Below are 14,181 nucleotides of genomic sequence, written 5' to 3'. Positions count from 1 at the left end.
AAGGCATCAGGCGGTCTCTGAGAGAACCGCTGCAGGTGAATGGTGTAGTCAGTCAGATCACAAGGTACGGAGAAATCAAGGAGTGAGAAGTGGAAGTAAAAGGGGTAGACAGCATTTTTCAGAAAGATTAGAGGCAAAGGGGAGCCGGAGAGGGGATAGTACTGTCCACAAACACGCCCACGTCTCTCTCATCCTCAAAAAATTCTTCCCTGATCCACCCATCCCTGCGAGCTGTCATCCCATGCCTCCTTCCGCCCTTTTGGGGCTAAGCACTTTATGAAGGTCGTCTAAGAACAATGCCTCCACTTCCTTTCTACTTATTCTCGATTCAGCAGTCTGGCTTCTGACCTCGGATTTGACTCTCTCCAAAGTTACTAATAAGCTTTTAATTGCCAAATCTAAGCACCTTTTCTCAATTTTCATCCCCCTTGACTTTGGCAGCCTCTGATGCTGTTAATCCTCCTCTTCTCTTTGTCCAAGTTGTCATGATGCTCTTCACTCCTAGTTCCCCTGCTCTGGCCATTCCTCCTCAGTTTCCTTTGGTGGATCTTCATCTAGGTCAAGCACATCACTGTGGAGTCTCCAAAGGCTCTGTCCTGGGCCCACTCCTCTCCTCTCCTCTCCTCTTCTCCCTCTGTACTGTTTTACTTGGAGATCTCATCAGCTCCCACTGGATTTAACTACCACCTCCATGCAGAAGATTCTCTGATTTACTTGTTTAAGCCTAACCTCTAGTCTCATATCTCCAATACACTGCCAATTAGGCATCTCAAACTTGATGCCCTGTAGGCATTCTTAAGCTCTCATTTCATTTCCCCCAAAATTCTCCTCTCTATCAACTTCCCTATGGCTCACAGCCTAAGGATCATCCTGGACTCCGCATTCTCTCTCACCCATTGCAGCCAATCAATTGCCATATCCTGTCATTTCTACTTTAGTGACATTTCTCATAAACGATACGGCTACCTACCTTGTACAGGCCCTCCTCACCTCAAGCTGGGACAATGGCAAAAGCCATTTCCTTGGTCTCCCTGGCTCGAGGATCTCCCCCCTCCAGTCCATCCTCTACTCAGCTACCAAATAATCTTCCTAAAGCCTAAGTCTGACCACATTACAGCTTCCTTCCCCCATTCAATAAACTCTGGGGGCTCCCTTTTGCCTCCAAGATCAAATAAAAACCTCTCTGTGTGGCTTTTAAAGCCCTCCCTAACCTAACCTCTTTCTACCTTGCCAGTCATCTGACATCTTACACCCTGCCCCCCCAATCTACAATCCAGTGACAATGAGATTCCTGTCATTCCTCACACACAACACTCCATAGCCTGACTTTGGATGTTCTTGCCAGTTGTCCCCCCCATGCCTAGAACTCTCTCCCTCCTCATCTCCCCCTCCTGGCCTCCTTTAAGTCTCAGCTACAGTCCCACCTTCTGCAAGAAGCCTTTCCTGATCCCCTTTAATGCTCCTGCCTTCCCTCTGTTGATTATCTCCAATTTATCCTGTTTGTTCATAGTTGTTTGCATATTGTCTTCCCCATTGGACTATGAGCTCCTTGAGAGCAGGGAATGGCTTTTGCTGTTCTTTGTATGTTAGCACAATGGTTGGCACAGAACAGGAATAGAATAAAAAGCTGCCTGATTGACTGATAATAGTTGGAAAGAATAGAAGGGTCAAGGGAAAGGTTTTTTAAAAAACAGGAAGAACTGAAAATGTAGACAATGAGAAGGGACCAATGGGAAGAAAGGGAATGGAGACAAATGAGACGACTGCAGGAAACATCAAGGAATGGAATCCAGAGCACAGGGAGAGAGATTCCCTTTAGAGTCAGGAGGCTGCCTCCTCTGTGATCAGAGAGAAAGAAAGAAAGGGTAAAGGAGTGCAGAGAAGTTCTATGAACTAAAGGGAACCAAATAAAACTAAAACAAAAAATAAAGCCTAACTTGACTTTAGGGTTCACCAATGAGGATGGCAACAATCCTACTATTCTTTACCCTGGTCAGATCACATCTGAAATACTGTTCTCTATTCCCAGTACCACATTTTCAGAAGGACACTGACAAATGAGCATATCCAGAATGGTGAGGGGAATGGAGACCATTCCACTGATAGGACTGGCTGAAAAAACTGGCTACTTAAGAGTTACGATGTTGGAGGATATTTAGTGTGGAAAACCTCAATCTCCATCCATCATGACTCATTCCCACCATCCACCTTTGCAACTTGTGTTACTGACCTGCTGAGAAAATCACATCACCACTCTGGCTGGGTCCAATAAAAATTCATGTTATCTCATTGCAAGTGGGAACTCACTTCTTGTATGGCAAAACTTTTATTTTTTCCCTTAACTGACTCTATCCATTCACCTTAGCAGTTATTCCAAAACGTTTTTCCTCAAGGCCCTAATGCTTCCCCTTCCTGCCCTTTAGTGGGCATCCTTGATTCTTACTTTATTAAGAAAATTTAAGATTATCCATTAAAAGCTCTTTTCATCTCTGTCAGTCCATATTTCAAAACTTTTCTACATCTTCACCCATCCTCGCCTCCTTTACTCCCATTTCTGAAGAAGAGATGGCCCTTCTCTTTGCCAAGACCACACCCTCTACCTATGCCCTCAACTCCTCCCCCTCCACAGCAATTTGCCCCTTCATTTCTCCTCTTCCATCTTCAATCTTTCTTTCGCTGTCTATTGGCTCTTCCAGGTTTACCTTACTCTTAAAAATTTTCTAATTGATTCTGTCATCCCCTCAAAAAATTCCTCTAAATCTTTTCTCCTTTTTATTGCCAAATCCTCTGAATTGTTTACACTTAATACCTCCTGACCTCCCACTCACTTATGACTGCCCCCCTCCTTGAAACTGCTCTCTCCAAAGCTACTAATGATTCAGAAATAATTGGCTATTCAGACTCAAAGAGCAGCTATGAATGGCTGGATGTTAATATGGCAGGAGGTCTCCAGCAGAGTACTTCAATCAATAAACATTTTTTAAGTGCCTATTATATGCCAGTTTTGTGCTTGGTCCTGCGCTGTTTAACATTTTTATTAACTACCTGAATACAGATATAGATGCCATGATCATTAAATTTGCAAATGAGACAAAGTTAGAAGGTACTTAACTGTCAGGATCCAAAAATATTTTGACGGGCTAGAGTGTTGAATCTTTTAAGATAAAAAATTCATTAAGGATAAATAAAAATCTTACACTTGTGCACAAAAAAATCAATTTCACAAGTACAAGATGGGGAAGGCATGGTTGGACAGTTGTTTGTCTGAAAAAGATCAGGGGGGTTTAGTGGACTGCAAACTCAAGAAGTCAGCACTGTGATGCAACAGCTCCCAAAAATCTAGTAAGATTGTAGACTGCATTAGACCAGAACAAGCCCCAAGAATAAGGAGGTTATATAGTCTCCTCTGTACTGTGCCCATGTCAGCCTTCATCTGGAGTATTTTGTCTAGTTCTGGGCCCTACAATTTGAGGATATTAATAAGTTGGACAGTGTCCAGAGAAAGGATGGTCAAGCTTATGTCATACAAGGGTCAACTGAAGAAACTGGGCATGCTTTATAAAGCTTGAAGAAAAGAAGACTTACGGGGGTGGAGGGGTGAGAGAAGGAAGATATAATAGCTGGTTTTGCTGTCCTGTGGAGAATTGATTAGTTTATTTTCTTTAGCCCAAAAAAGCAGTCAGAAGAAATGGGTAGAAGTTGCAAAGAGATAAACTTAGACTTAAATGCCAGCAAATACTTCCTAACAATCAGAGGTACGCAAAAGTCAGATTTGTTGTTTTGACAAGAGTTGAGTTCCCTGTCCTTGGAGATCTCCAAGCAGAGGCTGGATGACCAGAGAAAGGATTCTTCTTGTATAGGGGCTGACCTACATGGATTGTGAGGTCCCGTCCAATTCTGAAATTCTGCAATTTACAGTGAATCCAGTAGTATGGTCCCCTGTTTCTATTCACAGTTTTTGATCCTACTGATTACAGCCTCCTCTGGAACACTCTCAACTTCCGTGACACTCCCATCTCCTTTCCTACCTATCTAGCTATTCCTTCTCAGTCTACTTTGCCAAATCATCATTTAACTCCTGTTCCTTAACTGTGGGTGTCTTAGAACTCTCTTCTCTATACACAATGTTTTTCTTGGTGATGTTATATGGGTCTAAGCATCATCTCTACATAAATGACTACGAAATTTATATCTTCAGCCCTAATATTCTCCTGAACTTGTAAAGAAGAAGGAGAAGGGGAAGAGGAAGAAGCCAGTCTGTACAGAGCACTTTAAGACTGGCTACGTGATCTTCATGTTACCTCATGTGATCCTCACAAACCCTCTATGAGACAGGTGCTATAATTGTTCCCATCTGATAGACGATGAAACTGAGGCTGAAAACAGGTGAAGTAACTTGGGCCTTCCTGATTCTAAGTCTAGGATTCTATCCATTGATCCATTTAATTGCCTCATCATCAAGTACCTACTAGACATCTCAAACTTATAATGTTAAAGACAGAATCTTCCCCCTTAGACCCATTTGTCTTCCAAAATTCCAACCCATCTTCCACACAGCTGCTAAAAGAATCTTCCTAAGGCAAAGATCTGACCACATCACTTGATCACCAGAAAACCTTCAACAGTGGCTCTTTGTTGCCTATAGGATAAAATACAAACTCTTTAGTTTGGCATTCAAGGCTTTCCTGAGTCCAACCTACATTTCCAGCCTTATTTCATAATTCCCTTTATAAACTCTTCTTTCCAGCCAAAATGGACTATCTATTCTTTGTGCATTTACAGAAGCCAGCACCACTCCACCACCATGCTCCCCATGCCTAGAATGTACTCCCTCCTCCTTTCTGCCTCTCAGCATCCTTGTGTTTTCTCAGCTCAGACATCAACTCCGTGAAGACTTCCCTGGTCCACCCAGTTGTTAGTGTTCTCCCCTCCATGTATATTTGTGTCCACATGTGGTATAAATTTCCCATTAGTATAGAAGGTCCTTGTGGGAAGATTTCCTGTTTTGTCCTGGTACCCGTTGCCCCATGCATGGGGTCTGGCAAAGAGGAGGTACTGAACTGAAAAGGAGAAGCTGTGATGATTGTACACAGGTATAGGTGGTGTGAGTACATGGACTGGTCTTGTTCTGCATGGTTCCAGAAAGCAGAATGAGGAGAACTGGGTAGAACCGTGGAGAAGTGATTTGTCTGCCTCGATCCCCTTGCCTCTTGATAGCTGTTAAAGGGATATTTCTAAAGCACAAGCCTAACCTTGACACTCTCCCACCCAATAAGATCCAATGGCTCCCTACTGCCTCTGGGATCAAATACAAACTCTCCATAACCTGGCTTCAACTCAGTCTTCTTTATGTGCTCTATGTTCAATCCAACCAATTTCTTGTTGCTGCTCACAAATGACATTCCATCTCTCTCCCGGTGCCTTTACACAGGCTGTCCCTCACACCTAGCACACACTCCTTCCTCACCTTTGCTTCTAAGAATCCCTCACTTCCTTCACTGTCACTTTCTACATGAGACCTGTGCTCATTCTTCCAGACACTAGTGCTTCCCCATGCAATGAGCTTGTATTTACTGGGTATATCATTTTTATATAGAGGCAAGAAGACCTGGTTTGAGCTCTATTTCTGACATGTACTTGACTGTGTGTTCCAGGGCAAGTTATTTCACCCCTGAGCAATCCTAGGCAGCTTTCTAAGACTATAAGTTGCAAAAGAGTTGATGATGGAATTTCCTCCTACACCAGTGAAATCACAGGTCTAGAACCTATAGCCTCCCTCCTTCAATTTTTGTATATACTTATATGTGTATATGTTATTTTCCTCGATAAAATGTAAGCTACTTGAGGGCAGGAATTGTTTCATTTTTGTCCTTGTATTCCTAAACTATCTCAAGGTCTGCCATCGAGTAGGTACCTAATAAATGCTTGTTGATTAATTTATCGTTCAATGTAAGGAAAAACTTCCTAGCAATTAGAGGTGTCCAAAAAGGAAAGTGTTGCTCCATGAAGTAAAAGGTTCTCCCTTGGGATGAAGTCTGATTACCACTTGTTCAGGATGCTATAGAGGAGATTCTGGTTGAGGTCTGAACTGAACTAGGTGACCTCTGAGGTCCCTTCCTCCCTGAGATTCTGTGGATTTGAGGGAACTAACACTGGAGACTATGATTCCGCATGGGAGGTAGGGATGTAGGTGGGAACAAGAGAAGAGAATAAAACGTCTGGAAAAGCTGCTATAGGAAATATATATATATATATTTTATGATAATGGCAGCATAAAAGGACTGGCAAACAACGTGGAGAATCTAACAGAAGTTATGCAGGGACCTTTCCCATTCTAAGTCTATAACCCAATGATCCTGTACACCGTGACTGGAACGGTCAGAGGGCAGAGCAAAGCCAGCCCTCCTGGTGTAAGTCTGCACTTGACCCTGGCCTCCTTAGCACGGCTCTAAGCGAGCTGACCAGCCTCACATCAACAGTACAGACAGACAGAAATCTGTTGATGCCCACCTAAACCCGAGAGAAATTTGGGCATAGAAGACAACCTAAACCATGGAGGAAACAGTGGAATAGGAGTAGTTCTAGCCTTGCTTCCAATTATGTGACCATGGGTAAGTCTCTTCATTTCTCTATTTTTTTCATTTGGCCCAAATCCCTCCCTCAGTCACAAGGATTCTACAAGAATCTGACTACCTTCTTCTTTTCTAACACCAGAGTATCTCATACAGACAGCAATTTGTAGCCCACACTCCTCAAACCTACCATACAAATGGCTCACTGAGCTACCAACATTTCACAAAAACTACATTTTACTAGCTCGGAGGTAGAAGAATCAAGCTAAGTATTATCTATATCATATGCTAAGCTATACCAATCTGCTTTTTACCTCTTCTCTGAAATGCCATTTGGTCCTGCTAATCAGCAAAGGGCTATGAATTGAACTCATTCAAATCAATCTCTTTGCTTTAATACAGTAGCAAGAGGTTTGTGTGCATGTGTTTTGTTTTTTTTTTTTTTACCGTATTCGCCAAATCGAAGGGACTCCCATTGCTGCCACTCCACCAGAACACTGACAGCTCGCACACCTGCGTAGATTAGCAGCATCCCCAGGGTGGCATCGAGGAGGAAGTTGATAAGATACCTAAAGGAAAAGGTGTGCATAGGCATGGTCAGGAAAAACAGAAGCATCAGCTTCTAGTCTCAGACAAAGGGACTCTCATTTATGGAGACATCGTGCTTCCAGAAAGTGGTATACCACAAAGCAGTGATGGCCAATTTAAATATAGTGCCTTGAAGAAAGGCAGATAGTAAAGTACTTTTGTGGGCTGCTAAGTTTGGGGTGTGTATTTGTAAGATGTTACAAAATTTTCATAAGGCATTATAACTGTGTCCACTTTTAAAGACAACCCAGCAGCACACCCAAATTAGTCCCCAACAAGTACAGTAAGAGGTGATTATTTGTATTTTTAAAGGATTCTTCAATTTAGAAAAGGATTCACCTACATCCCCTTCCTTTAAATACGCTTACCCTGGTGAACTGAGGCATTAGTTTCCAGGTCATTAAGTACAATTAATATCTGTTGGACTGAATTAGATTGGGAGGAAGGGCAGAGAAAAGATAAAAATACTTCATAAAGCTGAATGATTACACCCAACCAAGAAGTGATTCAACAGAAATTTAAAACCATCTAGAAATGAGGACAGAAATTAATGGGAAAACGGATTTGATTTACAAATATTAATTCATTCGACACATATTTACTGAGCAACATCTATGTACAATACTAGCTATGCACATACTATGTACCATACTAGCTTTTCAGGAAAGCGATGACAGGAACCACACAAAGTATGTCTGCAGTCCCCATTCTGAAGTGTAAGAGGAGAATATTATGGTAAAGACAAGTATCAAATCTTCAATCTGGTCCTTCTTATTCTGTGTCAGTCTGGTCGCCATCATACTGACCATGAATTCCGATCTTTGTCCTTCTGCAATCTCAAGAGAACAATGTCCCTTGCCTTTTCCCTTTGCTCAATGCCATCATCCCCTGAGGCCCTCCCTGAAAGGGATAAAGAAGGATACAACAGGAGGCAGTGCTCCACCTGCCGGCAACACCCTCATAAAGCAGAGGTATGCTCCCTATGCGTATCTTTGGGGGCTTTTTTTATGGACAATCAGAGCATTTCTATCATGGCACAGTGGAAAGAGAACTGGGAGTCAAGAGATCCAGGGTCTTCTACTAGCTCTGCCACTAACTTGCTAGGTGACTCAGCACCTATGACTTAATTCACAGGGTAATAGATGGACTCAGTCCTAGTCTAAACTCTTAATTTTAAAGACAAGGAAACTGAGGTGCAGAGAACTGTGACCATTTCAAGGTCACATAGATACTGCGTGGAAGTGCTAGTGGCCTTAAAATCAGGAAGAACTGGTTTCAGGTCTGCCTGTGACACACATTAGATGTATGATCGTGGGCACTAGGTAGATTATATAGGAGCTGCTGATGGGCATCTGTGGGGGCATCCCTGTGGAATTCCCCAGGCCAATAAAATCACAGGCCTGGGCTCCCATCCCTGCCAAAAGAAAATTCATTCAATTCAATTCTGCATTTTTAAACACTTACTACAAGCAAAGCACCAACTGATTTCTACAGTGCCCTAACAGATATAACACTGTGATTCTATTAATAAAAATAGCACTCTGAAAGCCTTGTCCTGGGAAACTCGGCAATGCACATTTAATACAAGGTCCATCCATGCCTTCTATTGAGCAGCAGAGGCTTTTGACACAGGTAAAAACTTGTCCTACATTCATTAACAGGCAGTATAAGCAGACAGGCTCCTCAAACTCACTGAGGCATAAGTCACTCTAGCTGCAACCAGACATTTCTAAAAAGCCCCCGGGGGGCTATGCCATGTGCCTGGATTCCTCAGGTATCTAGGGATGGGGAACCTCCTTATGACTAGATGACTTCTAAGCTCTTTCCATCACTACAAGCACTAGGCCTATAATCTGATCATTCCCAGGCTGAAAGCCCTAAACCCCGAGAGCTTTAAACTGACTTGTTCACCCTGCCCAACATTAATTTCTTTCCATGGAGAGAGTGGCAGACTCAGCTTGTTCTAGTCTGTGTCAGTTCCATCACAAGTGAAAGTTAACAAAGGATGTATCAATAAACAAACTTCTATTCAATGCCTCCTGTGTTGGGCACTATACTTGGCATTGGGAATACAAGGAAAAAAATTAAATAGTCCCTGCGTTCAAGGAGATTACATGCAATCAGGAGAACCAACAGGGGGTGCATGCACGCACATATGCACATACATGCACACACACACATAAACCATATAAAAGGTCCCTGGAGGGGGCAGCAATAGGAGCTGGGAGGCTCAGAAAGAACTGCATGTAAGAGGTAACATGTGATCTGAGCTTCCAAGGAAGCAAGAGGATTCTAAGAAACAGAAAAGCAATACGATGGTTGAGGGGAACAGTTGCTTTGCCCACCTACTTGTCGTCCCCCGGAAAAATCACAAGAGGTCACTCTTGAATCACAGATGAAAAGAAACAGCAGCTTGTTTTCCTCATCATTTAACCCAGAATCACAGAATATCAAAACCTAAAGGGACCCTTAGAGATTATCTAGACTACACTGCTTGTTTTACAGATGAGGAAACTGGGTGCCAAGGACGGGAACGACCTGCCCAAGGTCATAAAGCTAATGGCAGGGCCAAGACCAGAACCATTTTCTTTTTCAGTGTTTCTCAAACTGTGTTGCAATGAGCCCTGAAAAATGCCAAATTATTCTTTTTTTTTTTTTTTAAAAAAATGAGCATTATGTTGTTTGTTAATAGGCATTAAGAATAATAATTTGAGGATTTTACTACAAGGGTTCAGCCAAAGTTTTGTTTAAACTAAAAGATTCTACCACTGTGGAAAGTTTTGAGAACGACTGCATTACATCACACAACCTCCCTCCTGAGTTTGTAAACTAGCAGTAACACCCACCCTGAACTTCACGTATAGGATTTATTTTTTTCTCCATACAATTTCAGGGCTGGGAGGGGCCTCAGAGCTAGTCCAACCACTACCTGATATAAGAATCTCCAGCAAATGGTCCTACAAATTCTGCCTAAAGACCTCCAGTGACAGAGAAGTCTGCGTCTCTTATTTGAGCCTGCTTCAAAAGTTTCTTGCACCAAATCACAGATCTCTCCTAAAATAACAATGGTATTTGACATTTGCATCGCATTTAAACATTTTTAAAGTATTTATACACCTGTTCTCTTGCAGTTTCTGTAACATTCCTGTGAAGCAGGAAGGGTCAGGCCTTATTACCCCACTTTACAGCTAAAGAAACTGAGGCCCAGAGAGAGCAAGGAATCTCTCCAAAAATCACAGAGAATCCAAGTTTCTTTATTCTTAAGCCATGGCTTCCTCTATGATGTACAAGGTACTTCTGGCCATCTCAACATTACAGTGATGGGGCGATGGGACCTGCACCCTAAAAGGAAAAGACCATGTCTTTGAAAGCAACCCAGTCCCAGAATTTTCCCATACATTTCAACAGCCCAGATCACTGCCGCTTCCACTCAAGGCAACTGGCCCACCCCTAAGTAGCTCTTGGCCCATTTACCACTCCGTAATCCCAGTCCGTTTTGTATAGAAGCATCAGTCTCACCCTCATTAAATTGCAGATTCCTTAAGAATCTCGAGGGCAGTATTGGCTACAATAAACCTTGTCTTTTGACTGGAAGATGGTGTGAATGCATGAATTCATTCCAGGCAGATGCTGCCCTGTACCCTGACATTTCAGGGTTCCCAGCAACCCCAAAACATATCAACAGGACCGTCCATATACTTCTGGTCTCTCTTAGCTAAAGAGGTAAGATCTACCTAAATATGAGGATCTGATCATTTTATTTGCTTTAACTAAATCAATAAACTCTAAGACTATAAGTAAGAATCTTCCCCTTATTAATTTGCCAATGATACGTCATATCTCAAGAGAGGTAACAGGGTGCCTACAAAAGGCCCGTCCCGCTGCTCCCATACTATGCAACACCCACACTATCCCAGACAGGTTGGCAACTATTCCAGTTCTAAAAACCACAGGGAATAATAATGAATTTGATAACAATAACATCAACAACATTTATGCAGCATTTTTAAGTTTTCAAAGTGCTTTACAAATCTTATCTCATTCAATGTTAATAGCATCTACTTCACAACAACCCCACAATAACCTCATTTTACAGAGAAAACGAAGACAGAGATGAAGCCCAGAGTCACTGAGGTAATAATAGGCAGGATTACAATTCAGGTTTTCCTGCCAAGTTCAGTGTTCTATCCACTATGCCATCTAGCTGCCAAATGAGATAATACAGGTAAAATATTTTGAAAACCTTAAAATGATGTATGAATGAGGAACAGAGAGTTCTACCCCAGTTCTATCTCATGAGAAATGGGGCTTCAGAGGTGAAGAGATTATCCAGTAAGATGGAGTGGTCTATTAACATGTCAAAAGCTTCAGAGGGAACAAAAATAAGGCCAGTGGATTTAATGACTGTTCTGTCCCACACTTTGTGTGCCTGTGGACCACATGTTACCCATACTGTCCATGGGGTTTTCTTAGCAAAGATACTGGAGTGGTCTGCCATTTCCTTCTCCAGTGGATCATGACAAACAGAGGTTAAGTGGTGAAGAGGTTAAGCCCAGGGTCATACAGCTATTAAGTGTCTGAGGCCCAATTTGAACTTCAGGTCTTCCTGACTCCAGGCTCAGTTCTCTATCCACTGAACCATCTAGCTGCCTCTTAGGATTTGATGACTAGGTCACTGCAAAAATTTGAAAGAAAAATGGTAGGAATGGAAGCCAGACTATAATGAGATGCAGAAAAATTAGGTAGTGAAAAAGTGGGGACAGTGGTATAAACAACTTTTTCAAGAAACCTGAAGTAAAGGGGAGAGAGAAGGGATCCTCAATTAGGCCCTCATCACCTCTACCATAACTGCCTCTAACTGGTCTTCCAGCCTGTCACATCTCTAACCTGTCTTCTACACAGCTGCCAAAATAATTTTCAAATCCTAGTCTAAACTTCCACAGTTCCTTATAATCATTAAGATGAAAAAAAAATACAAGCTCCTCAGCTTGGCATTCAAAGCCCAGCATACTCTGGTCTCAGTTTACCTTTCTAAGTTTATCGGACACTTCTCCCTTTCACACACTCTAAATTCCAAACTGCCTCCAAGTCATTGCTTTAATTTATCATTCCACTTGCTGGCCATAAGCCTAGAAGCTTCCCCAAAAGGTTCAAACTATCTACTTATCTGTGGCAAGTCTGGGTGAAATGTAAACTCCTTTAAGGCAAGGGCTGGGTTTTTGCTCTTTGTATTTTTAGTCTCCAAGCACAATAGGTGTTTAATTAGTGCTGGTAGAACTGAACCACAAAAGGGAGAGGCTGAATAGGGATGGTTGATTGTTTGGGCAGGATTTAGAACAGAACAATAAATTCCCAGCTCCTGGCAACAGTATATAGACTAAATTTCAGCTGGAGAAGCAGTTGGTCCTAAAAAGGAGCAAGGACTCCACCAGAACTCAAGGCTCCTCGTTAAGTGGCAGAGGCACAGGACAGGCTGCACACCGAGTATAAGATATGGATATCTAAGTACCTATTGGCAAATGATCCGTTTTGTGACAGTACTTGTATCCCCTCCACACCTGAACCTCACATTGCTGGTGGCAGAAAGGAAGTGCCCCGAGTGAAGGTCTCCTACATACCATGGCCACTCTAATCCAAGCCCTAAGGCCTCTCCTCCAGACTACTGCAATTGTCTGCCTCCTGTGCAAGCCATTAATTCTGCTCTCATAATTCTCATTTCTCTTTTGAATCATTCAGAAATAGTGGGTTGTGGTTCCATGTTCTCACATTCCCCAGGGTCCTCTTCTTTCTCATCTATCAAGTACTGGATCATTTTGCTTCGTTGTGTAGTATTTATTCATGGATGCCTGACCTTGGTTTCCTTGGGAGCTGGATCTTGAAGTATCTTAGCCTCCTCTCACCATGGATGAGTCAGAGTTCACTAGCTCAGGTCTCTGCCCCAAGCGGCTTCTGGTTGGGCAGAACTGGCCCCAGATAGATGCTCTTTCCCTCGGGTTCAGTGGAGCATGCAGATGCAGACAGACACACAGACACACAGACACACTCACACTCACACTCACACACACACACACACACACGGAAGCTGGGGCTTCCATGGCACTGGAAAAGAGGGACCAGGGACTGAGGGATGGAGGGAGTTTTTGTTGTAAGCCTGTGCTGGGTCACCAGGTGTGCCAGGGCAGCCTTGCTACTGGTAGTGCGGGAGGTAGGGACTGGTGTCGTGTGAGTTTAGCATCAGTGAGCATCAGGTCATGGGTTCTGTTTTGTTTTTTATCCTTCTAGAACATAGAGATAACTGAAATTGCTTTATCTTTGGCCTACAATTTCTGTTTTGGAGAGGTTTGAGAGTGTGGGGATCAGAGAAAATGTCTAGTCTTTCATCTTGTTGCTCATATGACTCGGAAGTCTGCCACAACCACCTAAACGATCTTCCAGTCTCTCTCCTTTCTGGTCCATCACTGACATAGCTACCAAATGGATGTTCTTAAAGTGCAGGTCAAATAACCATGTCATTCCTTCGGTGCAATGCCCTGTCTGGCATTCAAAGCCCTTCAGAGCCTGACCTCATACACTGTAGGCCTCCTTGTCATTTCCTGTCTGCCACATCCCAACTCCCAAGTCTATGCTTCTATTCTATTCTATTCCTCGCACATGGAACCCTCTTCCTCCTCACTTCTACCCCTTGGAACGTCGAGTTCCCTTCAAAGCTCAGCTCAAGGACCAGTGCTTTCAATTGGCCTTTTCTGACTGCTAGAGCAGTTCAGGTTCCTTCTCAGTCCCTTACTCCACCCCATTCCCCCAAACCAATTTTCTTTTTTTTGTACATATCTTGTTTTGTTTTTGTACATATCTTGTATTCACTTATCTGTAAATATGCTGTATTTTCATAATAAAATGTAAGCTCCTTCAAGGCAACAACTCATTTTTGAATTTGTATTCCTAGAACATAGCACACAGTAAATGCTTACATCAATGCCGATCTAACAGGGCAGAGATGTACTACAGATGAGAATTAAACAAA

At 42.7% G+C, this 14,181-nt stretch overlaps 1 protein-coding gene across 1 annotated transcript in view; it reads right to left on the bottom strand.

Moving 5' to 3' along the window:
• The window catches only part of LOC114024046 (store-operated calcium entry regulator STIMATE), an 82,016-nt gene that overhangs the window by 25,687 nt on the left and 42,148 nt on the right, over positions 1-14,181 (bottom strand). The window contains exon 4 of the mRNA XM_027836875.1: positions 7,020-7,141. Coding sequence (XP_027692676.1) covers positions 7,020-7,141 — 122 coding nt within the window. The remainder of the gene's footprint in view (positions 1-7,019; positions 7,142-14,181) is intronic.

Source organism: Vombatus ursinus, unplaced genomic scaffold, assembly GCF_900497805.2.
Source record: "Vombatus ursinus unplaced genomic scaffold, bare-nosed wombat genome assembly UNPS02014820.1, whole genome shotgun sequence".
Taxonomy (NCBI): domain Eukaryota; kingdom Metazoa; phylum Chordata; class Mammalia; order Diprotodontia; family Vombatidae; genus Vombatus; species Vombatus ursinus.
The sequence above is the reverse complement of the archived record's forward strand: the minus strand, read 5'-3'. Positions and strand labels throughout refer to the sequence as shown.